At 39.6% G+C, this 23,998-nt stretch overlaps 4 protein-coding genes across 6 annotated transcripts; 2 read left to right on the forward strand and 2 right to left on the reverse strand.

Moving 5' to 3' along the window:
- The first annotated feature begins 18 nt into the window (after positions 1 to 18).
- pla2g15 (phospholipase A2, group XV) lies at positions 19 to 8,601 on the forward strand. Of its 2 annotated transcripts, XM_051883777.1 has the most exons (7): positions 20 to 453; positions 1,525 to 1,600; positions 2,154 to 2,310; positions 3,174 to 3,292; positions 3,376 to 3,474; positions 3,577 to 3,801; positions 6,455 to 8,601. In XM_051883777.1, the coding sequence occupies exons 3-7, from the start codon at positions 2,306 to 2,308 to the stop codon at positions 6,964 to 6,966; spliced, it is 960 nt and encodes a 319-aa protein (XP_051739737.1). In that variant the 5' UTR covers positions 20 to 453; positions 1,525 to 1,600; positions 2,154 to 2,305; the 3' UTR covers positions 6,967 to 8,601. The 2 variants fall into 2 exon arrangements, with proteins under 2 accessions (XP_051739736.1, XP_051739737.1); XM_051883776.1 differs by lacking the exon at positions 1,525 to 1,600 and having other exon boundaries at positions 19 to 453.
- Positions 7,183 to 9,804, reverse strand: usb1 (U6 snRNA biogenesis 1). 2 transcript variants are annotated; one of them, XM_051883781.1, is made up of 7 exons: positions 9,537 to 9,804; positions 9,250 to 9,458; positions 8,994 to 9,177; positions 8,860 to 8,913; positions 8,657 to 8,762; positions 8,486 to 8,569; positions 7,183 to 8,371 (listed from the first exon to the last, which is right to left on the reverse strand). In XM_051883781.1, the coding sequence occupies exons 2-7, from the start codon at positions 9,359 to 9,361 to the stop codon at positions 8,267 to 8,269; spliced, it is 645 nt and encodes a 214-aa protein (XP_051739741.1). In that variant the 5' UTR covers positions 9,362 to 9,458; positions 9,537 to 9,804; the 3' UTR covers positions 7,183 to 8,266. The 2 variants fall into 2 exon arrangements, with proteins under 2 accessions (XP_051739741.1, XP_051739740.1); XM_051883780.1 differs by having other exon boundaries at positions 9,542 to 9,803.
- Positions 9,805 to 10,584: 780 nt separating this feature from the next.
- On the forward strand, positions 10,585 to 19,191 carry znf319b (zinc finger protein 319b). Its single transcript, XM_051883775.1, has 2 exons — positions 10,585 to 10,941; positions 14,379 to 19,191. The coding sequence occupies exon 2, from the start codon at positions 14,600 to 14,602 to the stop codon at positions 16,424 to 16,426; it is 1,827 nt and encodes a 608-aa protein (XP_051739735.1). The 5' UTR covers positions 10,585 to 10,941; positions 14,379 to 14,599; the 3' UTR covers positions 16,427 to 19,191.
- Positions 17,222 to 23,930, reverse strand: ccdc113 (coiled-coil domain containing 113). Its single transcript, XM_051883779.1, has 8 exons — positions 23,385 to 23,930; positions 23,053 to 23,146; positions 22,525 to 22,680; positions 22,282 to 22,437; positions 20,557 to 20,793; positions 19,952 to 20,059; positions 19,561 to 19,716; positions 17,222 to 19,430 (listed from the first exon to the last, which is right to left on the reverse strand). Exons 1-8 carry the CDS (start codon positions 23,534 to 23,536, stop codon positions 19,320 to 19,322), a joined length of 1,170 nt encoding a protein of 389 aa, XP_051739739.1. The 5' UTR covers positions 23,537 to 23,930; the 3' UTR covers positions 17,222 to 19,319.
- Between the last annotated feature and the right edge of the window lie 68 nt (positions 23,931 to 23,998).

Here is a 23,998-nt window from a genome sequence, read left to right on the forward strand (position 1 = left end):
GAGTGTCAAAATTCACATTGGATGTATGACTACGTGAAATTTATAGTGCAGAAAACAAAATCAATTCTTGCAGCCTTGCCATTATCGAACCGTCTTTCGAAGCTCCGCCCACCGACTCGATGTGTTCTGCCATTGTTTAATCGTGTCTAGTTGCTTTAAAAACACCTCTTACATGATCGGCATATTTTGTTCATCACAGTCACTGTCGCTCAGACCTAGAAGAAACACTTCTCAGATCACTTTCAACCTCACGATGGACAGATAAACACAAATGCACCGTTGATCCAGCAAGCCAGCAGAGGTGTGAGCCACTGAAAGAGATGCTTCCCTGTCATCGGTTGAACCTCGCGATTCTCCAGCTGTGCTTGTTGTCGTTGGTGTCATTTACCGACAGCAGAAGTTTGAAATGTTCACCGGGGAAAGCGTGCTCGAATCGACCGCCTGTTGTTCTCAGTAAGTTATTTTATTACAAAACATCCTTTTTTGTTGTAATGTCCTGTTGCTTTTCTGTTCTTGACGCAAGACACAGTTGTTTACTTGTCTCATGATGTACTGTCATACGGTCTGTGTCTCAAAACATAGTGAGCCGCCTACATAGGCAACACTTACGCTGTCCAGGTAGCTTCTGATGCTCAAAATGTTGTCTAGATAGCGTTTGCATGAACATTAGATTTTGTTATATAATACAGGCACTATTACAGGATGTACAGTAGTGTTTAACCTCATGTCCTTGCATTTTATAGGTATTCATGTTATAAATGTATTCAATATATGAATGTATTTATAACCAGATCTTTAACTAGTGGCTTAACGCTTCTTGAAATGTGTAGATATTTATTTAACAGTTTAAAGCACGTGATCAAACTGCTGTGAGCGTTAAGGCGATGTATGATTTTTCAGTAGAGCTGGCGAAGAAACCGAAAGCTGGTCCAACAACAGTATAAACACAACACAAATGCAACGTATAAAAGCGATTGACTTTTATATATTGGATTTGTGTTGTTTTTATACTGTCTTGTTTACTGCCATTTTCTTCTTTGTATGTGTTTATTTTTACTTTGGCGGTTCTCATATGACGAGGTCATATGACCTGAGGAAAAAATAAAAGACTTATTCAATGTCACTGGTTGCGAAACCGGTCGTAGTAAAACAAGAAAATAACAATTCTTTTTTATCTTTTATTCCCCTATTGGCAAATTATGAAATTTATAAGAATATTTTATAAATTAATTCTTTTTCAGACTTTCTAGAAGTACCATGGTGTTTTTGACATGGTACTGTCGTCATACCATATTTTGTTTGTGATATGAACCTCCTTAATAGTATAAAATACTTTAAAATATCTTAGAGTACCATGTATTACCATATCTTACCATAATTGTTACTAAAGACACTAAAGTTAATATCTGGATATTTACTGTTTTGGAACATGAAAGCAGGTTTTTAGTTGGTCCAAATTTAGACTGGCTTTAATCTGGTCGTGTTCCAAAAACCATTTCACCTCCTTGAGCTTGTACCACTTAGAAACCATCTAGCATCCTGCAAAACACACCTACCCATGTTGACTGGATTTTCCGTCAGGTACTTTTTGTGTAAAAAGGTTTGTCTTCTCTAAATTTACACTACCATTATTCAGCAATAAAAAGATAGCTTAAATACATTACTTCTACAATAATATCTAAAGCACACTTTTAAGTACACTATTTGACAAGCCAATATTTACACGGCACCTGATAGTAGGAGCACCAAAAATGATTGAATCATGTGGTTTTAATGTAAAATATGTGAAAAATGAATTCTGGTTGTGGTGATTGACAATATAGACATGCAAACTTTGCAGGAAACTATACTTGGAAATATAGTGGGGGGTTAAAATGCTTGAAACTAGACCAAACTGGAAGAGATTAGTGATGATCGAGATGTTTAATCAGTAGGTGATAAGTAGGTAATCTCTTTTGAATGGTGATAGTGTCAAGTCTTTAATCAGTGACTCTTTGATCATATCTAAAGTAGTTTGTGAAGTGCTATGAAAGTCACTATAAAATTAAAATAATATATATATATATATATATATATATATTCAATATTGCATTATTTATTCTAAAAGTGATTTATCAATATCAGTCGAATGATTATAAATGATTTATCCATAGTTCCAGGAGATCTCGGAAATCAGCTAGAAGCAAAACTGGACAAACCTAGTGTAGTGCACTACATCTGCTACAAGAAGACCGATGACTACTTCACGCTGTGGCTCAACCTGGAGCTGCTGGTGCCTGTGGCCATTGACTGCTGGATTGATAACATGAGGTAAAGGGCAAAAGTGCGGCTGAAACTGGAAGTTGTGCATGTGATGTACCGCTGGCATATGAAATCTATACCATTTAAAAAAACCAAAAAAAAAACCAAGCTTCCTTCTTCTGCAACAACCTTTATAGAGTGCAACAGTCAGAAAAAACTCCATTCATTTTCTCCATAGAGATTAACGATAATTTATAAACCTTTAAAAACAGACCTACTGTGAGCTATATTGATTATTAATCAATGGTATATGCTTTTGCTGAAGGCATCAGTCTGCAATTTTTCAACTTAGCATTGAATTTGTGGTGAAAAACTACATTACCCATGATGCTGTACAGAAAATTCCACAAATCAAGAGTGTCGCAGTGAGCAAATCAAGCCAAAAGAACTGCAGGGAACAGCCACTCTGATGAAGCACCACGAATGACGTAATCAAGTTATTTCTGTAGATATAATTAACAACTTTGAATAGTTGGCATCGTTTTTAATTGGTGTCATTCACAATGCTTCATATGATGTTTTTTTCTTCACTAAAGTACACAGTCTTGTCCCTTTTGTTTTGTTTTTTTTGTTCGATTTTCAAATACTTTTGTAAAGTTTGTAATTTTTTGATTCACTTCGTAGCTGGTTGGCTTAGTTCATAGCTAATAATGCTTTAACAAAGACATTTTTTTAAATCCCTATGAAAAAAAAATAAATAATACTTTTGGAAAGTGGGTGGGCACTAATGCACTCTATTGAATATGAAAATAATAGACATGATATGCGTTTTGTTTGTTTTTTTAGATTGAAATTACGCTTTTGCTTCTTTTGATTTCATATCACCTGCTTTAAATATGCAAATATGTCATCAGCATCTATTTTGTTTACAGGCTACTGTACAATCGTACAACCCACCTCACTGAAGCTCCTCCGGGGGTGGATGTCAGAGTGCCTGGGTTTGGAAAGACGTATAGTTTGGAATATCTGGATCCCAGTAAACGGAGTGTGGGTGAGTGGAAACTGGGTGTTTATCTCATTATGTTAATTTGTTGATTGGTAGCTGTTGTTTGAAGAGACCTTTGTCTGTTTCAGGCATGTACTTCTTCACTATAGTACAAGCACTGGTTGATTGGGGGTATACCAGAGATGACGATGTTCGAGGTGCCCCCTATGACTGGCGTAAAGCCCCCAGTGAGTATCGTCTTGTTCAATTTATGCACAAAAACAAAGTTCTGGGAAGTGTCTTAATGTCTAAATTGGACTTTTTTTTTTTCCCCTGATCTGTACCTGTAGATGAGAATAAGGAGTACTTCTTGCATCTGCAGCAGATGATTGAGGAGATGGCTAATAAGGCTGGAGGTCCTGTGGTCCTCATTGCACACAGTATGGGGAACATGTACACTCTCTATTTCCTTAATCAGCAACCACAGGCTTGGAAGGACCGGTACATCAAGGCATTTGTTTCTCTGGGGCCTCCATGGGCTGGAGTGGCCAAAACTCTGAGAGTTATGGCAACAGGTACGGGCTAAATTTGTTGTGGAAGGAGATTTTGCTTTGTCATTTTTTGACTGTACTAAAGCATAAAAATAGTATGTTTGCTGAGATTTAGGAAACATGCGAAGTTCAAATACTTTGCAAAAAACAATGCTACAGTCAGTTATTCTACTTTGAAATGTGTGTTCTGTGTCAGAATGTCTGTTTTGATCCCGCCCACTGCCAGTTTACTCAATAGTATGTCGACAACCTTGGGTTGCCAGACGACGGAAAACACAGTGTATTGCAGCCATGGAAGCCAGTAAATGAACTAGTTCAGAGATCACAGATTCTACCTGACCTAAAAAAGCCTTGTCAATGAAAACATTGAAAATGTATGCATTAGCTGATCAACTTACAGTATAAAGGTCAATTCTCACTGAACAAACAAGTTGGGCATTGGATTTAGAATTTTATGAAGAACGACTGTCATGTTCACACTGCCCCAACAGACACCAACAAACGCTTATTTAACACGTTCACTCGGGTAAAAAACCAACTGCGACCAACGACAACAGACTCCGACAGGAGTAACACACTGATCTAACAAAACCCAACACACTTGTTTATTGGCATTTGTCTGTGTGGTGTGATTTTTGCCTTAAAGGTTTAGTTCACCCAAAAATGAAAATTATGTCATTTATTACTCACCCTCATGTCGTTCTACACCCGTAAGACCTTCGTTTATCTTTGGAACACAAATTAAGATATTTTTGATGAAATCTGATGGCTCAGTGAGGCCTCTATTGCCAGCAATGTCACCGAACCTCTCAAGATCCAGAAAGGTACTCAAAACATATTTAAAACAGTTCATGTGACTACAGTGGTTCTACCTTAATATTATAAAGTGACGAGAATACTTTTTGTGTGGCAAAAAAACAAAATAACAACTTTTCAACAATATCTAATGATGGCTGATTTCAAGACACTGCTTTGGAGCTTTACGAATCTTTTGTTTCGAATCAGTGATTTGGATCGCGTATCAAACTGCTGAAATCACGTGAATTTGGTGCTCCGAACAACTTATTCGTCACTTTGCATTGTCAATTGCGCTCGTCCCTGTTGCGTGTCTTCAAATATATTTAAAAACCTTTTTGAAAATGATTGTTTATGTCCATTTTATTTTTAGAGTAATACAAATTTAAACCTTGAAAATGTTATAAAAGTTTTTTTATACAAATTAAAAACATGAAACCTACAAAAAAAAAAACAAAGTACATTTCTAAGGGGCCATTCTCACAGAATGTGTTTTTTTTTTTTATTAGAATGTGAGAAAAAAAACGCAAGGTCTAGAGACACTTTTTTTTTTTTTTTTTTTAAGTTGAACTACTTTTAAAGGAACACTCCACTTTTTTTGAAAATAGGCTCATTTTCCAACTCCCCTAGAGTTAAACAGTTGAGTTTTACCGTTTTCGAATCCATTCAGCCGATCTCTGGGTCTGGCGGTACCAGTTTTAGCATAGCTTAGCATAGTTCATTGAATCTGATTAGACCGTTAGCATCTCGCTCAAAAATGACCAAAGAGTTTTGATATTTTTCCCATTTAAAACTTGACTCTTCTGTAGTTACATCGTGTACTAAGACCGACGGAAAATGAAAAGTTGCGATTTTCTAGGCCGATATGACTAGGAACTATACTCTCATTCCGGCGTAATAATCAAGGAACTTTGCTGCCGTACCATGGGTGCAGCAGGCGCAATGATATTACGCAGCGTCTCTCACAAATGTCTCCATGGTTGCAAGGCACGCTCCCTGTGCAAGCAGGGGGTCACAGCCGCTGCGTAATATAATTGCGCCTGTTTTAAATAGGAAAAATATCAAAACTCTTTGGTCATTTTTGAGCGAGATGCTAACGGTCTAATCAGATTCAATGAACTATGCTAAGCTATGCTAAAAGTGGTACCGCCAGACCCGGAGATCGGCTGAATGGATTCGAAAACGGTAAAACTCAACTGTTTAACTCTAGGGGAGTTGGAAAATGAGCCTATTTTCAAAAAAAGTGGAGTGTTCCTTTAACTTGAGCACTGGATTTTTAGAACGTTATGTGCGAGATGTGACAAAACGTGAACGCAGTGGTCAAACACATTTGTCTAGCGCAGGGGTATCCAGTCCTGCTCCTGGAGGGCCACTGTCCTGCAAAGTTTAGCTCCATCCCCAATTAAACACACCTGAACCAGCTAATCAAGGTCTCACTAGGCATACTAGAAACCTCCAGGCAAGTTGGATCTAAACTCTGCAGGACAGTGACCCTCCATGACAGCATTTGGACACCCTTGGTCTAGCACATAGAAAAACAATAGAAAAGCAGTGCAGTCGAATGTAAACAACCCCTAAGAACGTGGCTCTTGTGTTTTGTGGGACTATGGGGAATTGATTTGAAGGTTTGATCATTGTTGTTTGCTACTGGTTGATCTCATGAGGTTGTCCCACCCTTTTAAAAGCGGGAGGGAGGGGAAGTTATTTTGATTAAAGTCTATGAGGGCACATGAATTTGAAAAAAATAATGATGTGCATTGATAAATCATTTATAATAATCACTGCAATTTTCCATAAAAAAACAAGAATTGTCCGTTTTTATTTCACTTTAAAACCCATTTACGTTCACTGGTTTGATCATTTGATTTTGGTTCCATCACAGGCGACAACAACCGCATTCCCGTCATCAGTCCTCTAAAAATCCGCACCCAGCAGCGAACGGCCGTCTCCACCGTCTGGCTCTTCCCCTACGCCCACACCTGGCCCAAGGACATGGTCCTGGTTTCCACCCCCAACGCCAGCTACACAGTCCAAGACTATCAGCGCTTCTTCAAAGATATTGACTATGAGGACGGCTGGGCCATGAGAGAGGACACAGAACCGCTGGTCAGTGCTCTTCAACCTCCGGGTGTTCCTGTCCACTGTGTTTACGGCAGCGGCATTCCTACACCTCAGGGCTACAATTACACAAACTTCCCAGATGTAGACCCCACCGTCATCAACGGAGATGGAGACGGAACTGTCAACTTATTGAGTGCCATACAATGCAAACGCTGGAAGAGCCAGCAGACAAAGCCTGTCCACATGTTCGAGCTGCCCGGAAACGAGCACGTCGCCATGCTGTTGAACATAACCACAGTTAACTACATCCATGATGTGCTGTTTTCACCGTGATGGCATCGAGGCTTCACACTTCCCCTCTTTAACTTTGAACTGATCAGTAAGGTTTGCCAAACAGACAGGACTCGGTTCTGCTTTTTGGGTAGATGTCGATCACTTCTGGAGGATGTTCCTTACCGTAATTCGTTTTCAGAGTTCCCTTATTGTGGAATTATCAGGACATCAACGTAAAAGTCATCAACTGTTGGGCACAATCAGCATTTAAAGAAATTATTCTTGAATTTTTTTTTTTTTTTTTTTTACTTCTCAATTCAGATCTAAAATTGAATCAGATCTAAAGTAATTTCCAGTTGTTTAATGTGAAATAGCAATTGCCTGCCGTTAATCCTCGTCAATTTACATTTTTAAATATTGTCTTTTTTAAACCTTTTTAAATTTTAACCTCCTATAGCCACAACTTCTTTAATCTACAGATTTTATCTTGTTTTTTTTTTTTAAATGTTTCTATCCGAATTGTACTGACACTGCAGTATTTCAGTCGATCCTACTTACAAGCAAGTGGCTATTTATCAGGCTGTCTGTGACCAGTATTGATTTATGTATTTTTATCAGATGCTCTTGAATGTAGAATGTGCAACCCGACTGCTGGATATCTCATTGTTGCTTAATTTATGTCGGTTTAACCTCTCTGACTGCATTTGTGCTACGCCTAGGATGGGTTAACCCATGTTACATATGAACAAAGTCTGCTCTTGAATATAATGAACAGTGATTTGAGAAGCAAGTTATTTGTTGCTTTTTTCAAAAAACATTTTTTTGAATTGAGGATGTAAGATTAAGTTCTATTATAAAAATTGTACCTTGAAAGTACAACACTAACTGTGGAAAGTGACACTTAGTCTTTCAGTTTCAGGATGTGGTGTGTTGCTCATAAACCAGTTTGATGCTAAAAATGCAATGCTAAACCAGGAAGGGCCTGACGTTTTGTTGCTCAAACAGACAGTTGCATACATGCCCTGGATTAGTGAAAATTACTGTGTTGCAATTATGTACAATAAAATGCTCTTTAGCAAAAATTGTAATAACTTAACACAATACTTCATGCATCATAGTTTGTATTTAGTGCAAATCCGTCATTATATTTTGCAAACCTCAAAATCCACATCACTACTAAACAGTGTTTCATATGGAGGCTCCTTTCTGTCACAGAATAAAAATATTTTAAAAAGCATATTGCGACTTATCTAACAATTCTCACTTTTTCTCGTAGTTGCGAGTTTATATCTCACAATTTTGACTTTTTCCTGAGAATTGTGAGTTTATATCATTTTAAATTGCTTCCATATTTTCAAGATCATTGGAGGGAGAAAAGAAAGACTTTATTTCCTGTTTTGCAGCGAAGCTCTGTGCAGTTGAGGCGTATGTGAAATGGTCCATCTTCATGAGTGTCAATGAGACTCTGTGAAAAGTAAAATCACAGGTTATTATAATTCAGATGGCAACGTCAAAAAACACCTTTTAATCAATACTTATCCATGTTTAGTTTGTGATTCAGATCTGTTTGGGTTCCTACCTGCAATTCTGATAAACATGCCTTTTTCAGTCTTTCCGTGTGGTCACCCACACACCAAGCAAGGCTTATGTGGAAAGAAGGATCCTATAATAAATAAAGAAGGCTGTTACATAAAATTTGATTGTTTTATAATCTTTGTTCATAAATGTGATATCAATGCCAGGTTTTTACCTTATAAAAGGTGCTTAGGCTGAATTCTTTCATGGTTAGATCCAATATTTTTATGAGCTCAAGCAACTGAGCTTTTCCAGTGAAGATTTCCATACCAAGGAAGGTCCTGCATGAACTTTATGCCATTAAAACATTGCATTGAAATGGTAAAATAAATAATACACCGCCTAGTTAGGTAATTAACAGCGAGAGTATTTAAATACCTAGTTTTTTCAGCATTAGAATACACCTTAAGTTTATCAGCCGAGCAGAAAAACCTGAGGAAACAATCTGACTTAGATACTCAGCAAATTGCATATGTTATAATGAAACAATGAGGAGTTGATTATATACAGACTTCTGGAAATGTGTCAGACCAGTCCGAATGGACTGGATGAATGGCTGAATCCAGTGATGCCGCAGAACCACTGTCTTTGAGAGACTGAGGTGAAACTCTTCAGATAGTTTCAGTGGGATGTCGTGAGCTGCCGTGACCACCATCATTTCATTGAGTACCTCCAGAAAGGCCTCCTCAGGCTCATCTAAAAAGGGTTAAAGGTCATTCAGAGAAAAATTACAGTATCAATCTAAATACACTCAGGCAAAATGCTTACAAGGAAAGAACACGTATGTAGCCCAGTTGCCCCGCTCATGCTGGAAGGACCGCAGTCGCCCTCCATGCTCATCACTTTTATCGGTCCACTGTTCTGATGATTCTCTGAACATCTCTTTTACACTCTCAGGAAGAGGCAGGCGAGGTGTCAAGTTGGCTGATTTGCCTGCTTTGCTTTTAACAGATCCATGATCCAAAGGTTCACTTGTGCTATTCGGGTAAAAGAATAACTTAGAGCTCTATAAATGCAAATCAGAATAAAACTAAACGACATAAGATCAAACGCACCAAACCTGCTTTCACTGTCAAGTTTTCCTCTTTTTCTTGAAGGCGAGGAATCATTTTTTGAAGAGTTTTCAGTTTCATCTTCAGAACTGCTACTACTGTAATTGACAATCATGCTAAGGCAGAAAAATATTAAAAACCGCACCAGAGTATTAAAAACACAATCTCATATACGTGACGACATTATTATTGTCATATGCAAAGCGCTTCCGATGGTTCTTCACAGCGTCTCTACAACAAACAAGGTGTTCGTTAACGAATCGTTCTTTTGAGTCGGATCTTTTACAATGCATCATTTGAACCGGTTCACATCACCGGCCCGGTGATTCCTTTACAAATCAGAATGAAGCGTTCCGAGCGGTTTTGGAGTCAACAACCTAGCGTATGACTGAACCAAGAAACGTTTCTTTGTACTGCGAAATTTATGTTAGTAACAGAGTATTTAAAAAAGTTGTAGAGAAAATATGTTTACGACTTCATTGTACGACAGCTTATCAACACACAAACGAAACAGTGTTGGTTTTAGATATCTTTTTTTTTCTCAGCCAAAAGATTACTTTCCTTAATGGCTTTATTCAAAGCATAGATACTATTGTATGAGTGCGTAAGAACCGGTTCTTTGAAACTAACCGTTCGAAAGAACCGATTCAGAAAATGATTCGGACCTCTCATCGCATTCGGTGCTTCATCACAGCGTCCCACTACAGCAAATGTTGATTCAAATGGTTCCGACTCTTTTGCATTCCGTCCATACAAAATAAAGCGCAGCTGCAGTCAACATTGCATCTCAGCAATGACCATAAACTCTAGAATACAATGTTCATACGAACAAAATGTTGACGTTTATTTTCTTATTGAAGCTTCATACTAAGTTAACTATTATCCTGTCACTACAATAATTCCCCAAAAAGCGTTCTAATAAAATAACCACTCGCCCTATAACAGTGATATACACATTTTACGGGGTAATAATGTTGTTTTTAGTATGAACATGATTATATAAATGCCGTTTTTGAATAAAATTAACGAAGTTCCGGTATGTTTTGTGAGGATGCCAATTATGTGTTATTCAGGTTCCCGTGCGGCTGTCGGGGGTTTCGGTGGTCAGCGATCTAAGCCCAAAATAAAACGCACTATGTGTCGGGCATTCCTCGCCAGTCAGCTCCCCTAAATGCGCTGCAAACGCCGAAAAGACTGTTGTCGGCTTTTTACGGAAAACCCCAGGAGATATCTGGAGAGTTTTGCAGGGTTTTCATGTGTTTTTACAGGCACTGGCCAGGGGGTGCGGCCTAGCAGAGACCGCGGATCGGTCGGAGGATTTACGGCCTTCAGAAACACCACAAGCCGTTTGTTGATTGAACTTCCATCCCTGAGAATAAACATACGTGGAATCCGCTTCTGAAAAAAGGTAACATACATATCTGAATATAATTTAGAGGGATGTGTGTGTATGTGTGTGTTGCAAAGCTAAAGTTAGCCTGTTAGCCAGCTTGCAAATATTCGTTAGCCATTTTGCAAAGCTATGTGTTTGTGTTTTCATCCAAGTGTCTTAAAAATCTCCCTGTTTTATAAGCTATTATTTACTGTGTTGAACATAAATATTTATGCTGCTTAACGTTTAAATTCGGTCACCGGCTTTTATTCACCGCGATAAAAAACGCGATTATGTGTGAACGAATTGAGTGTAAACAAATGCGCAGCTAACAAGAGTCAGTCGTTATCTTTATGTGTTATTACATTTTCATAAACTTGCATGCAGGCTTTGGGACAGCTGTACCCCTTTTGTACACAGGTGATTACTGTGAGACAATAGGACTGTGTCTCAAAAGAAGTGAGCTATCTACTTAGACAGCATTTTGGGCATCTGTGATGCCCCAAAAAATGCTGTAGGTTAGCACTGGCAGTCAAGTCCATCTCGCTATCAAGCATGAAACCTGAGGTGTACCAGACAGATACTCCTACCTGTGTCATGTTATTACTGGGATAAAGTGGTCTGTGATCTGTCAGATCTCATTTTCAGTTGTTCAGTTCATTGATACTGTTTTTGTTTATTGTTAGCTGATCAAGTGCTCAGGTACGATTATAGGTTAGTATGATTTCGAGTGCACTGGTGGAAATGATGTAAATCTCCTTACAGACCAGCTAGCCAAGACTCAAATACAGATGTTGCAGACAGGTTAAAGTGGCGTTCACATTGACAGTGGTTAAATTGCTGGAGGTCATTCTATGTCATGAAGTGGTTCATGTGAGCGTCACTATCTGTTTTTTAATAAAGCCCACTTTGATATCTCGCCAACAGTCATTGTAACTCATGTTCCCTCCAATTGCCAACTTTTTCTGAAAATAATGAATTCTGGTTCTGGTAATTATGACTTCTCTTATTGTACAGTATAGGGATATTTTATTCTGTCCCAGTCGGACCAGCAGTTCAGACATTTTTTTTGTCTTGCCAACATTTTAACTGGCCACACACATTTTAATTTCAGCTATATCCCAGAAAAAGATATTAATATTTTTCATAGAATGTTCATTTTTCCAAAAAAAGATTGATTTGTAAATTTTAACCCAGTTTTATTCATCCTCATTTGGATGCATCTTTATTGCCATTTTAATAAACCCTTAAAGGGTTAGTTCACCCAAAATTTAAAATTCTGTCATTAATTACTCACCTTCATGTCGTTCCACACCTGTAAGACCTTCGTTCATCAAAAATATCTAAATTTGTGTTCTGGAGATGAACAAAGGTCTTACGGGTGTGGAACGACATGAGGGTGAGTAATTAATGACATAATTTTCATTTTTGGGTGAACTAACCCTTTACCTGTCGCAAAATTATATTACAACTGCAAAGATGGCACAGAAGCACTACTGAAGTTGCATTTAGGTGTCTTCACACCATCTGTTTAAATGCTGTCTAAAGGTGGGACAGAGCAGACATAAGGTGCGTTCCATTCAACCATAAGTGGACTGCGAAGTGGACTTCACAGGGTATTTCGCCATCTTAAAGGGTTAGTTCACCCAAAAATGAAAATTTTGTCATTAATTACTCACCCTCATGCCGTTTTACACCCGTAAGACCTTCGTTGATCTTCGGAACACAAATTGAGATATTTTTGTTTAAATCCGATGGCTCCGTGAGGCCTACATAGGGAGCAATGACATTTCCTCTCTCAAGATCCATTAATGTACTAAAAACATATTTAAATCAGTTCATGTGAGTACAGTGGTTCAATATTAATATTATAAAGCGATGAGAATATTTTTGGTGCGCCAAAAAAAAACAAAATAACGACTTACTTAGTGATGGCCGATTTCAAAACACTGCTTCAGGAAGCTTCGGAGCGTAATGCATCAGCGTGTCGAATCATGATTTGGATCGCGTGTCAAACCGCAAAACTGCTGAAATCATGTGACTTTGGCGCTCCGAACTGCAGATTCGACACGCTGATTCATTATGCTCCGAAGCTTCCTGAAGCAGTGTTTTGAAATCGGCCATCACTAAATAATTCATTATTTTGTTTTTTTTTTGGCGCACCAAAAATATTCTCGTCGCTTTATAATATTAATATTGAACCACTGTACTCACATGAACTGATTTAAATATGTTTTTAGTACCTTTATGGATCTTGAGTGAGGAAATGTCATTGCTCCCTATGTAGGCCTCATGGAGCCATTGGATTTAAACAAAAATATCTCAATTTGCGTTCCGAAGATTAACGAAGGTCTTACGGGTGTGGAACGGCATGAGGGTGAGTAATAAATGACAGAATTTTCATTTTTGGGTGAACTAACCCTTTAAGTGAGATTCCAATTTGAAGGGTGCGAACATGTTCAGTTCGAAGGGCACTGCGAACAGCAAAGGGAATAAGGGAACACTGATACATCACTTCACAGGAAGTAGAGAGGTAAAATCACCCAACTGTCATTGCGCACCGCGTCACCAGTCGACTACAATGGAGCAGAGCCGTTGAAAGAGTTTTTAAACGGCTCTGCAATGGAGGAATTTACGTTTGCGTTTTGAGTATTCATAAATGTTATTACTATACGAACGAAAGTATCAATGGTTATGGCGATGAGTATTACATTTGCATATTTTATTGTATGAATAGGCATGACAAAGTAAAAGTGTTGAAAAGCAGCTGAGGCTCTGTCATTTTTTATTTTATTTTATTTACCTCAGGAGTGTTTACTATGCGGCTGCGCGTGAAAAAGAAAGCGCACAAGATGAGACCCAGACCATGGATTAAGAATACATTTATACAGTTAACCAAATGAGAATTTATTTTCATATGGCATGACAGTTACAGCTTCAAATCTGTTAAGGGTCAATTTTAAATTCGAAAGTAAATTATAATATCTATTTATTTATGTTATATCATAATCTGCGCGACACTGTCGTTGACTTTCTTTGATGACGTTTGCAGGGCGTTCCAAATGAGCGATTATTGTCGGCGAAGTCCACTTCAACTGATATACCGTGCTCAGGTAGGGAGCAGTGAACACTGTGTAGGGACCCTGTCGAATGGAACACAACTATAATTTAGCGTGGCATTGCATTTTTGTCAGGCACAGAGCAGCCTTAACTTGGCTGTGTAAAGACCCCTTGTGTTAGCCAGTTAGAGAATGTTACCTTGGTAACATTTAAATCAGCACAATATGCAACGATAATATTCAACTTAATTTAAAATTTGCAAGGCATCAACAAATGTTTGATGAGGCAAGTGATGGTTCCATCAATTGGCCCAAAAGTCTTTCACAGGCCATCCTTTTTGTGGAGCCCTGCAGTGTAAATGCCCCTAAAGATGTGTGTTTCATCCAGTTTTCTTGTTTGTTTTTTTCTTACAGGGCTGTACAAAGGTGATGAAGATGATCAAGGTCCTTTGCACTTTTGGCTGATGCTCACATCCATGTCAGTTCTCTGTTTGTATCAAGCCAAAGCGTGTTCTGGAAAGCATTGTTAGCTCCTTTTTTCCCCATTGTGGGCAATCCAACAATCTCTTCCCCCTGACTTCACCCAAAAGTGGTCCAACTACGGCTCAAAGCTGAATCCGTACACCCGAGCCCGGATGACGGAGGCGTGGCAGCAGCATGCTGTTGCCCCGCCTCCAGTCGTGCACACCATCCCACCCGGGGCGGACGCACTGGGCTGCACTGTCTACGGCATAGTCCTCCAGCCGGACACGGCATTGCAGCAACAATCCCAGCAACAACAACAACAGCAGCAGCAGCAGCAACAACAACAGCAGCAGCAGCATCACAGTCAGCAGCAGCATCCGGCACAAGCGCAGCAGTCCTCCTTGCATGTGGGGAGCGAGGGAGGACACAAGTGTGGTGCATGTGGCCATGACATCTCCCATCTGGCTAATCCACATGAGCACCAGTGCATGGTGAGCCAAGATCGTTCGTTTCAGTGCACGCAGTGTCTGAAAATCTTCCACCAAGCCACCGACCTGTTGGAGCACCAGTGTGTGCAGGTGGAGCAGAAACCCTTTGTGTGTGGAGTGTGCAAGATGGGCTTCTCGCTGTTAACTTCACTAGCGCAGCATCACAATGCCCATAACAGCGGAAACCCCATGAAGTGCTCCATATGTGAAAAAACGTATCGACCAGGTTCTGGAAATGCCACACCAACTTCGTCAACGGCCACCCCTGGGCAACCATCCAATGACGAAGCATCGTCTAGTGGCAGCGCTGCTGTCGGGACATCAGGCCAGCCTACGTTCGAGCCTTCACAACCTGACCGGCCGTACAAGTGTTCGGTGTGCTCCAAGGGCTTCCGTCACTTATCCGAGCTCACGCGTCACGAACGCGTCCACACAGGCGAGAAGCCTTTTAAATGTGAAACATGCGACAAAAGCTTCAGCCAGTCCTCACATCTAGCCCACCACCAGCGTACCCACAGCTCCGAACGACCATTCAAGTGTGCGGTGTGCGAGAAGAGCTTCAAGCACCGCTCCCACCTAGTCCGTCACATGTATGCCCACTCGGGTGAGCACCTTTTCAAGTGCAACCTCTGTGAGTTGCATTTCAAAGAGTCTTCCGAGCTCCTCCACCACCAGTGTCAGCCGCAAGGTGCTCGGCCGTTTCGCTGCGCCACGTGTGGGAAGGGTTTCAAGCGTCCGTCCGACCTGAGACAGCACGAACGCACCCACTCAGAGGAACGCCCGTTCCACTGTGAAGACTGCCAGATGAGCTTTAAACAACAGTACGCCCTGGTGCGCCACCGGCGCACACACAAGGCCTCCGCCGACCGCCCCTTCAAATGCAACCTGTGCGACAAGGGCTTCCTGCAGCCGTCCCACCTGTTGTACCACCAGCACGTTCACGGCATGGACAACCTCTTCAAGTGTGCCTCCTGCGGCAAGGGCTTCAGCCAGTCTGGGGAGCTGCTACGTCACAAATGTGGTGAGTCCTCCTCGACACCCACAAATCCAGACAAGCCCTACAAGTGTGACGTGTGCGGAAAGGCTTACAAAAAGGCCACCACGCTACAGCGCCATCAGAATTCCCACTGCACAGAGAAACCTCTCAAATGCTCGCTGTGTGACCGACGCTTCCTGTCCTCCTCAGAGTTCGTGCAGCACCGATGCGACCCATCCCGGGAGAAGCCCTTGAAGTGTCCTGACTGCGAGAAGCGCTTCAAGTACTCCTCGGAGATGCAGCGACACAGGCGTGTCCACACCGGCGAGAAGCCCTACAAGTGCGCCAGTTGCGACAAGGGTTTCAAGCAGCGGGAACACCTGGCCAAGCATCAAAGCGTGCATGCGAGAGATGCCCAGTTTAAATGTGTATGGTGCGGAGAGCGTTTCGCTGATCTAGGTGCCCTTCAAGAGCACACTGTCCAGCACACGGCTGAAGGTGGTGGATACCCCGTGTCTTCTCTCATTCAGTAACTCGTGTCCCCGATTACATTCACAGAGGTTTTAGCAATATCAGCAAACTACCCCAATTGAATTTTTACAAGGCCCAGTAACCTCATGATACCTCATTTTGTTCTAAACGTGCATATGCTCAACAAGTAGTTGATATCAAGAGGAGTACTTCAATTGTGTTTGATTGGCAAGCAAAGATGAATTATTGGTGGTTGTTTTATATTTGAATCCTGGGAGGAGGGAAACGGATTTCTGAACTCTATCCCAGATAGCACTGTGACCCTAGTACAGTAGGGTGGCATTTGCCCTTCATTGTGGCTCACAATGCCCCCATCAGATCTCTAGAGCACAAGACAAAAGCGATTTGGTCTGCAACTATTTGTTCAGTCTGGAATCGTCATATAGAATCAGCTATACATTTTTGGTATCACATTCAAGTACCTAGTATGGTTGAGATACTGCTTAAGCCACGTTTCCACCGAAGGAACTGGGACTAGGGACTTTGGGGTGGTACTCAGTGTGTTTCGACCACAGGCACTAAAGTCTAAATAAGTTCCGGGTAAAAATTTCCCCTCAGAAAGTCCCTGCTCTCGAGGTAGTAGTTTCTCAAAATTCAGGAACTTTCGGGGGTGCTGATTGGTTGAATCTACGCAGCATTTCAACCACCATTTTTAAAAGTCGGTTGTGGTGCGTGCAAATTGTTGTTCCAAACCCAAAACAAATTGTTGCGGGTAATTTCGGTGGAAACGTGGCTTTGCTGTGTGCCTCTACAAAATAACTCTACTCGGATCACTAGCCTTGCTCCAGTTTTGAGTGCATTGTACGCACATTCGGAGCACCTCCAGCAGGCTACTCTGCGCATTTAGTTCACCCCACAGCTAAAGACAAAACAGAAAGGGGGACAAAGTTGTGCTGTTATAAACTGTCGAAACTGTCTGTATATGTCAGTGTTGACGTTCTCCTCGTGGCAACTAATGGTATGTACCAAAAACCATCATTGTACTGTACCACACCCTAAACGGGACAGATCGTTAACCAGCAGAAGTATAATGACCTCAGACAGTCTCTACATTTCACTGAGATTATACATAAATATATAGAATCTATATAGAAATGTAAACTTGCATACAAACAGTTCATATTACCACCAGAATCAGTACAGCTGTTCTAAAAATTGCTTAACCTGAAAAGGCTTCCTGTATTACTGTATGTACATAGTTAGTATGTATGCAACTTGTTTACCAGTCCTGTCATTAGATATTGCATTGTCTTTCTTAAACGGCACCACAGTTTTATAAGTAGCTTTTCATCATGTGAAGTTCTGATTCATACATTCTTTACGTTTTGTTTCTGATTTGCCTTTTTAAAGTTAATTTCAGCCTCTTTGTAGATGTAGTTGGGATTGTAATTGGTGTGTTCAAGGTTGTGTGAAAGTTGACTCTGTTTTTATAAAGGTTTTTGCCCCCCTCCCCCTTACAGAACTCATGTACTTGTTGTACAGTACCCTAAGTGTCATTCTTCCTCTACTGTATAGATTTATCCATGTGTTTGATCTCTAATCTGCCAACACCATGTCTTGCCTGCAGTCATTTGCCTTTCGCAACATGACAGTGAGTCTTTTTTTCTGTTATTTTCTTTTATAAAAACTGTAATCAGAGACTTTCAAAAATGGATTTTCGGTTTCCCCCAGAATCCAGGAGGGAAAATAATTGTTTTGGGCCTCTAAGGCCTTGACTTAAACACACATCATTCAGATGTTTTTGTTAGTGAATGTTTGTTGCATACTCATCCAACGATAACCAGTACATTATTTTGAGAAATTGTTTTTTAAACTGACATATACATATATGTGTATATATTTAAACATACATATTTGATTTAGAGAGTAAGTGGTACTCATACAAGAGTAATCTATGGTTTTTGAATCACATGCTCTCCTTTTTTTTTATTTTAGAAGAAGCTACCACTTTTTGTAATGGTCCACAAAGCTGAATTTTAATAGAACTGTTCAAGTCTTGATTTGCCTAGTTTTTTTTTTTTTTTTTTTTTTTTTAACTTTACCCCTCCCACACCATTGCAATTTCCCATCATTTTACCTGGGGCAAAATGACATTCTCAGCTCTGTTGCTTATGCAGTATTACATGTTGATTACTGGCCCTTGAGGAACATCTCCCTCTTGCAGTTAGGTTTGCCTAGTACTGTACAGCGGGGTTAGAGGTGATAATGACACTCTGGCCTTAAGCAGGGGCGTCTAGTTTCTCCCCAGAGCCCTTTGCCTCCAATTTGTTTCCCCTTTATAGTATCTATTTATGCATTGTTTTAAATACCAAGGGGCTTTTTTAAAACCATAGGCATTAAGAATCAAAGAGCAGTTGGATTTGAAAAGTATGTTGTGTTTTTTTATGTTTTCATGTTTGTATATTAATTTTTTATTAATATTGTTTAAAATCTCTATATAAATATCTATATTCTTGGCAGACGTGTCAGGACCACAGGGGAACGTTAAGATCGATGGCCTTCCTCTATGGTTTTGAGACCTCTCCACCCCGTGCATGCCTGCTGTGTTAGTTCCCGTAATCTGTTCCAAGTATCTGCACTTCCGAGCGCACATACTTATCCTTAGCTTTTTTTTTTTTTCTTTTTTTTTTTTTTTTCCAAATTGTAGATTGTGAATGAGCTAGTCAGAAAAGTTCATGTGGCGGTTGATGTGACATTCATGCTGAAATATCTGTATGTAGCATTTAATATACACAGCACTAACTAATAAACCTTTTCATTAATAATGCATTGTTGTGTGTCATTTTAATGTGTATTTATTTTCTTTGTGTTTTATGCTGAAATTCAGCAGAAGTTGCTAAATATATGGGCATCTTCTTGGGTATTGAGGTTATTTAGGACATAATAGCTCTTAGGTCAGAACCCATACAATCCAGAATCTATGGCTGCATGTCGTGCAGGAACTGGTCTGGCTCCAGCAGCGATCCGAAGCTTGTCCCAGGATTTTGTGCATGTTTTTAATGCCATCTGGAAGTATTAAAAAATTAAGACTATTAAAAACCATAATGATATGATTAACTCTAGAATTGTTTTTTTTTTTATGACAATATCTTTAAAATGAACAAATAATTTTTTTTTTTTTGTGAAGAATTCTCACCTCTGCGATCTCTACCTTGCGTTCCCACTCTTTAACAATTTTCTGCAGCTGGCTGTGGGACTCTTTAACCTTGATGTATTGTAGGACATGTGGTACGTGATAGCTGGCCAACTGGCCCCTCAACTTCCTGTTCAGAGCCTCTGCTTTGTTTCGTTCCTGTCAGGGAAACAAAATCCATATTATGGCTTTTAGCCAGTGGAGTATAGTACAAATGCCTTTGTTTTGTTTTTTACAAGGGTTGACAGATTATCTTTATTTTTAAAGCATAAATATTTGGTTCTTTACTGCCCTGATGTTGGTTTCTGAAGTTATGGTTCTTGAGGAGCTTTAATGGTGGTCTTTCTACAGATCTGTAAGTTCAAGTACATATAAGGAATTTCATCATCCTGACCTCCTCTGCTTGCTTGGTCTCGTCCTCAATCTTAACCAGTAACTTCATCCGTAAAGCAATGTCACTGCTCAGCATATCTGACTCGTGTGTCAAGGTCAGAAGCTTCTTCTGCAAGAAGAGGACATTGAAAAAATTCTCTCGACACTTAAGGCCCGTTCACACCAAGGACGATAACGATAAATATATAGTAAATCGTTCTAAATATAAAAGAATAGCCGAGTCCACAATACAACTATAACGATAACGGCACAGAGAAACAATATAATTGGAATCGCTGTTTTTCTGCAGCTGGTAAACAATAAAAACATTGACAGCCAATCAGAATCCATCCTGCTTTAAAGAGCTTGAGCATTTAAAGCAACAGATGACAAAACGTCTTAGAATAAACGGAACGATATTGCAAACTAGTGTGGATGCTAATAGAGTTATCTTTATAGTTATCATTCGTGTGAATGGGCCTTTACACTTTTAGGTCAACAACTTAAGGCCAACAGTTCCTTATAGTAAGGACCACTGCAAGACCTGTCCTAATACTGTGGAGTGTGGATCAAAAAAAAAAAATAGGTGATATCTTCAGATATTTTCTATGGTTGATTAAGAATCACCTTATTAGAATTCAAGGCCTGGAAGGTATTCGCTGCAAGCAGTTTGAGATCCAAATGTTCTTGGTTTAGCTCATCCAATCGCTTACGAGTTCTGAGGTTGTCCAACTTGAGCTTCTCTAAGTCTGACGCTGTCAGCCCTTCACACATCTCCTCCTGTTGTTTTAGCTTGACCTGTAGTTTTTTCTTGTGTTCGAGGAGTGCCGTATTCTTCCGATGCAACTTCTCGATCAAGTTCTCCTGGAAAGATATTGGTACTTTGTGAATTTAAGGGTGTGTTCATACTTGCCAGGTTTGATTAAAACGAACTCTGGTGTGTTTGCTTTGCTAGTGCGGTTCATTTGATTAAGTGTGAACGCTGCCATCCGAACCCTAGTTCGCACCAAACAAGTGGACTGAGACCCCTGAAAAGATGGGTATTGGTTCGCTTTCAAACAAACTCTGGTGCAGTTCAACTGAAATATGAACGCAGCACGGACCAAAGACATCTAAACGAACCAAAAACAGGGCAGAATGCTCAAGCATACCTGTTTTTTCTCGTCATAGGCCCTGTTTACACTTGGTATTAAGATGCATTTTGTCCGATCGGATCACAAGTGGACGACGCAAAATACAGGTGTAAACGGGGTCTAAAACGTTTTGAGCTTGTCCACTTTTGACCACTTCCAGAGGTAGTCGAAAACGCATTCGACCAAACTGCTTTCGTAGTCATACTCTCTGCCAAATTACCTACTGCGTAAACATTATGGGAAGCGCGCAAGCCAGACGGGATTTCAACTTTGTCAGCTGAAGACACAAGATTGGTTTGAAGACGAAAAACGTACCAAGCACAATGGTCTCTCACCATTCCTGATATTTAACATGCACTCACAGCGTTCGGTATAGTCTTGTGGCTATTAGAGCAGAAACGAAAGCTGCTGCTCTCCGTATGTTTGTCCGTTATCTCCTTGCGCGTTCATATGTAATTTGCGCAAGCTTATTTTCCCCCTGTTTTACAGACAAGGCTTTAGCCTAGTCTCAGACTAAAATGCTTGTTTGAGCTGTTTTAACTGAAAGCAACTTGTTTTGTCTCAAGATGTACACCAGTAATGTTATTTTAGGGCATGTTTATAAAAGCTTCTTAAATGTCCTAATTGAACTAAGGTCTAATCCTGGATTAATCTAAGCCCTGTCTGTGAAACCAGGCCTCTGTCTATTGGATAGAAAGATCAGAAAAACTCATACATAGACCCTCCCCTCGAAGAAATCAGGACAGAAGTGGATGAAAGTGGACAAAAGAGACGAATTAAAACAACAGGTGTAAAAGGGTACGTGTCTGACTCATCTACTTGTGATCCGATCGACCAAAATGCATCTTAATAGCAGGTGTAAACAGGGCCATAATAGCGATGTTGCCGATCACACTTCGGTACAGGCATCAGAACCGTGTCTCCTCACACCAGATCTTCATTTTGACTCCTTTACACATTTTATAAACTCCTGACGAGTTGTCAGCTCCATAATATACCATCATATATAAGCACATTTAGCCCAGAACACAGCATTGTTTTGGATGTTCGACAAGGTTTGGTCTTACAAATGACAGTGTGAATGCTAAGCAAACCAGGACTAAATCAATGTATCATTTTCTTTGTTGTTCCAGACCAAGAGAACCGAACTACAAGTGTGAACACACCCTAAATTAAATATATTTTCAGAATAAACCTTCAACCTGAAGTTTTCTTTTACCTTGGCCCTTATTTTGTCCTCAATGTATCTGACGACCTTCTCGGCAGTCATTGTCAAACACTTTTTGTCCTGCAGTGCTTTACAGATGTCGCGGTCAAACTGGCAACATTCTTTTTTAACCTCCGCCAAATGGATATCAGCTTCTTCCAGAGTTGCCTGAAGAGGGTAGAATCAATTATATAAGCATATGAAATATATCTGTGTCAAACCTTTATGAGCTCGTTCCCTCTCTTGACTAATGACCTTGTAATTGTCCAGCTCTCTTTCTGAATGGTCTTTCGCTCTATTCAAATCCTTAGTCATCTGTTTAAGCACGCTTTGGGCGACATCACATTTCTGTTCCAGTGTCAGGAGCTGTTGTTTCTCTGGAGTGCACACTTTAGTTTTCTTTCCTGGACTCTGGTATCAAAAGATTGACAATGAATGAATGAAGAATATGCATGGACAACTCATAAAACCACTCCTGTTTTTTTATTGTTATTATTATTTATCCATATAAAGCTTACTACATGATTAAAACTTTGCTGAGAAACCTGTTATACACAATCTAGTACATGCCTTCTGTCGTCTGATTGATAGTTTATACTTTTTTAACAAGTAAAAGGCCTTTTAGTATAATGGTAAAAAAAGTCCCTATTCATTTCATGGTGCATGTGTCTTTTTTTCACGACGCACTAAACATTACGTAAGAAATGTATGCACTTGTTTACCTTATTAAATACAGAGAAAAGCTATTTAAAACCATCTAAAAAAAAAAAAAAAAATACGTACCGTTGCCATTTCCATCTGTGGTGCTGTTTCGATTAAAGTCTCCGCATATCGCTCACACATATCGATCTCTGCTTGTAGCGCTGCATTGGAGCGTCTTAAATGTAAGTTAGGAAAATAAAAATATAGTTATGTACATGTAAAAACAATATAAAATACAAAATTATTTGCTGACGGAACCAGAAAAAAAGGTTTAGAAGCTACGTTCGGTTAAAATGCGGCTGGTCCTTCGTTATTAGCCAGTTAACGTATTGAAACTTTTTTTTTTTTTTTTTTGGCAAACATGACTACAAGAATAAGTCAATATTTGAAATAAATAAGCTTTAGTGACTTACTTTAAGTCCTTCACAAGTTCAACAAGTTGGTTTTGATCCGTGTCGGTTTTACTGTTCTCTGTCTTAGCTGCCATTGTTGCTGTGGTACGTTGCCATGGTTGCGCGCTTGTTTGTTTCGCCCTTAAATTATTGGTATTAATTAATAAACGCATAAGTTATCCATTATTGTGATATTCTATGAAAATAATTAACATATTAAAATAAGCACGTTTTTTATATGATTTTTAATTTAGATTGTACCAGACAACGTTTTCCACCATATTTATGTAGCCTAGACCTTTAAATAAATAAGTAAATAAATAAATAAACATCAGAATTGTTATTTAATATTGAAAACAGCTCTCTTATAAGGATATTTACATGATTTATTTAAATAATAGATTTACATCTGCCGTTTACACACAGATTTGTGTTTCCCCGAAATATACATTAATAGTTTAATACAGTAAACAATTTGTACAAAACTGAATGTCTGATGATGCTTTTGAAATGAAACCCTCTTTATTGCAGTGAATGAAACAGAAACACTGAATACAGCCATACATTTCTTCAAAATGTATTTTTCTTTTTTTTTTTTTGATGTCTGTTAGACATCAAACGGAAGTCTAATATGG

Source organism: Ctenopharyngodon idella, chromosome 24 (genome assembly GCF_019924925.1).
Source record: "Ctenopharyngodon idella isolate HZGC_01 chromosome 24, HZGC01, whole genome shotgun sequence".
In the NCBI taxonomy this organism is placed as follows: Eukaryota; Metazoa; Chordata; class Actinopteri; order Cypriniformes; family Xenocyprididae; genus Ctenopharyngodon; species Ctenopharyngodon idella.

What these genes read in the sequence shown, in the direction of transcription:
- ccdc113 (XM_051883779.1), bottom strand. Translation starts at nt 23,536, where the DNA reads ATGCGTTTATTAATTAATACCAATAATTTAAGGGCGAAACAAACAAGC. An exon ending in CACAGATGGAAATGGCAACG is followed by an intron (nt 22,681 to 23,052) that starts GTACGTATTTTT and finishes TTTTGATACCAG; the next exon opens with AGTCCAGGAAAGAAAACTAA. An exon ending in AGGACAAAATAAGGGCCAAG is followed by an intron (nt 20,794 to 22,281) that starts GTAAAAGAAAAC and finishes ATATCTTTCCAG; the next exon opens with GAGAACTTGATCGAGAAGTT.
- usb1 (XM_051883780.1), bottom strand. Translation starts at nt 9,648, where the DNA reads ATGATTGTCAATTACAGTAGTAGCAGTTCTGAAGATGAAACTGAAAAC. An exon ending in AAACTTGACAGTGAAAGCAG is followed by an intron (nt 9,459 to 9,541) that starts GTTTGGTGCGTT and finishes TTACCCGAATAG; the next exon opens with CACAAGTGAACCTTTGGATC. An exon ending in GCCTAAGCACCTTTTATAAG is followed by an intron (nt 8,570 to 8,656) that starts GTAAAAACCTGG and finishes TATTTATTATAG; the next exon opens with GATCCTTCTTTCCACATAAG.
- pla2g15 (XM_051883776.1), top strand. Translation starts at nt 321, where the DNA reads ATGCTTCCCTGTCATCGGTTGAACCTCGCGATTCTCCAGCTGTGCTTG. An exon ending in TCGACCGCCTGTTGTTCTCA is followed by an intron (nt 454 to 2,153) that starts GTAAGTTATTTT and finishes ATTTATCCATAG; the next exon opens with TTCCAGGAGATCTCGGAAAT. An exon ending in TGCTGGATTGATAACATGAG is followed by an intron (nt 2,311 to 3,173) that starts GTAAAGGGCAAA and finishes TTTTGTTTACAG; the next exon opens with GCTACTGTACAATCGTACAA.
- znf319b (XM_051883775.1), top strand. Translation starts at nt 14,600, where the DNA reads ATGACGGAGGCGTGGCAGCAGCATGCTGTTGCCCCGCCTCCAGTCGTG.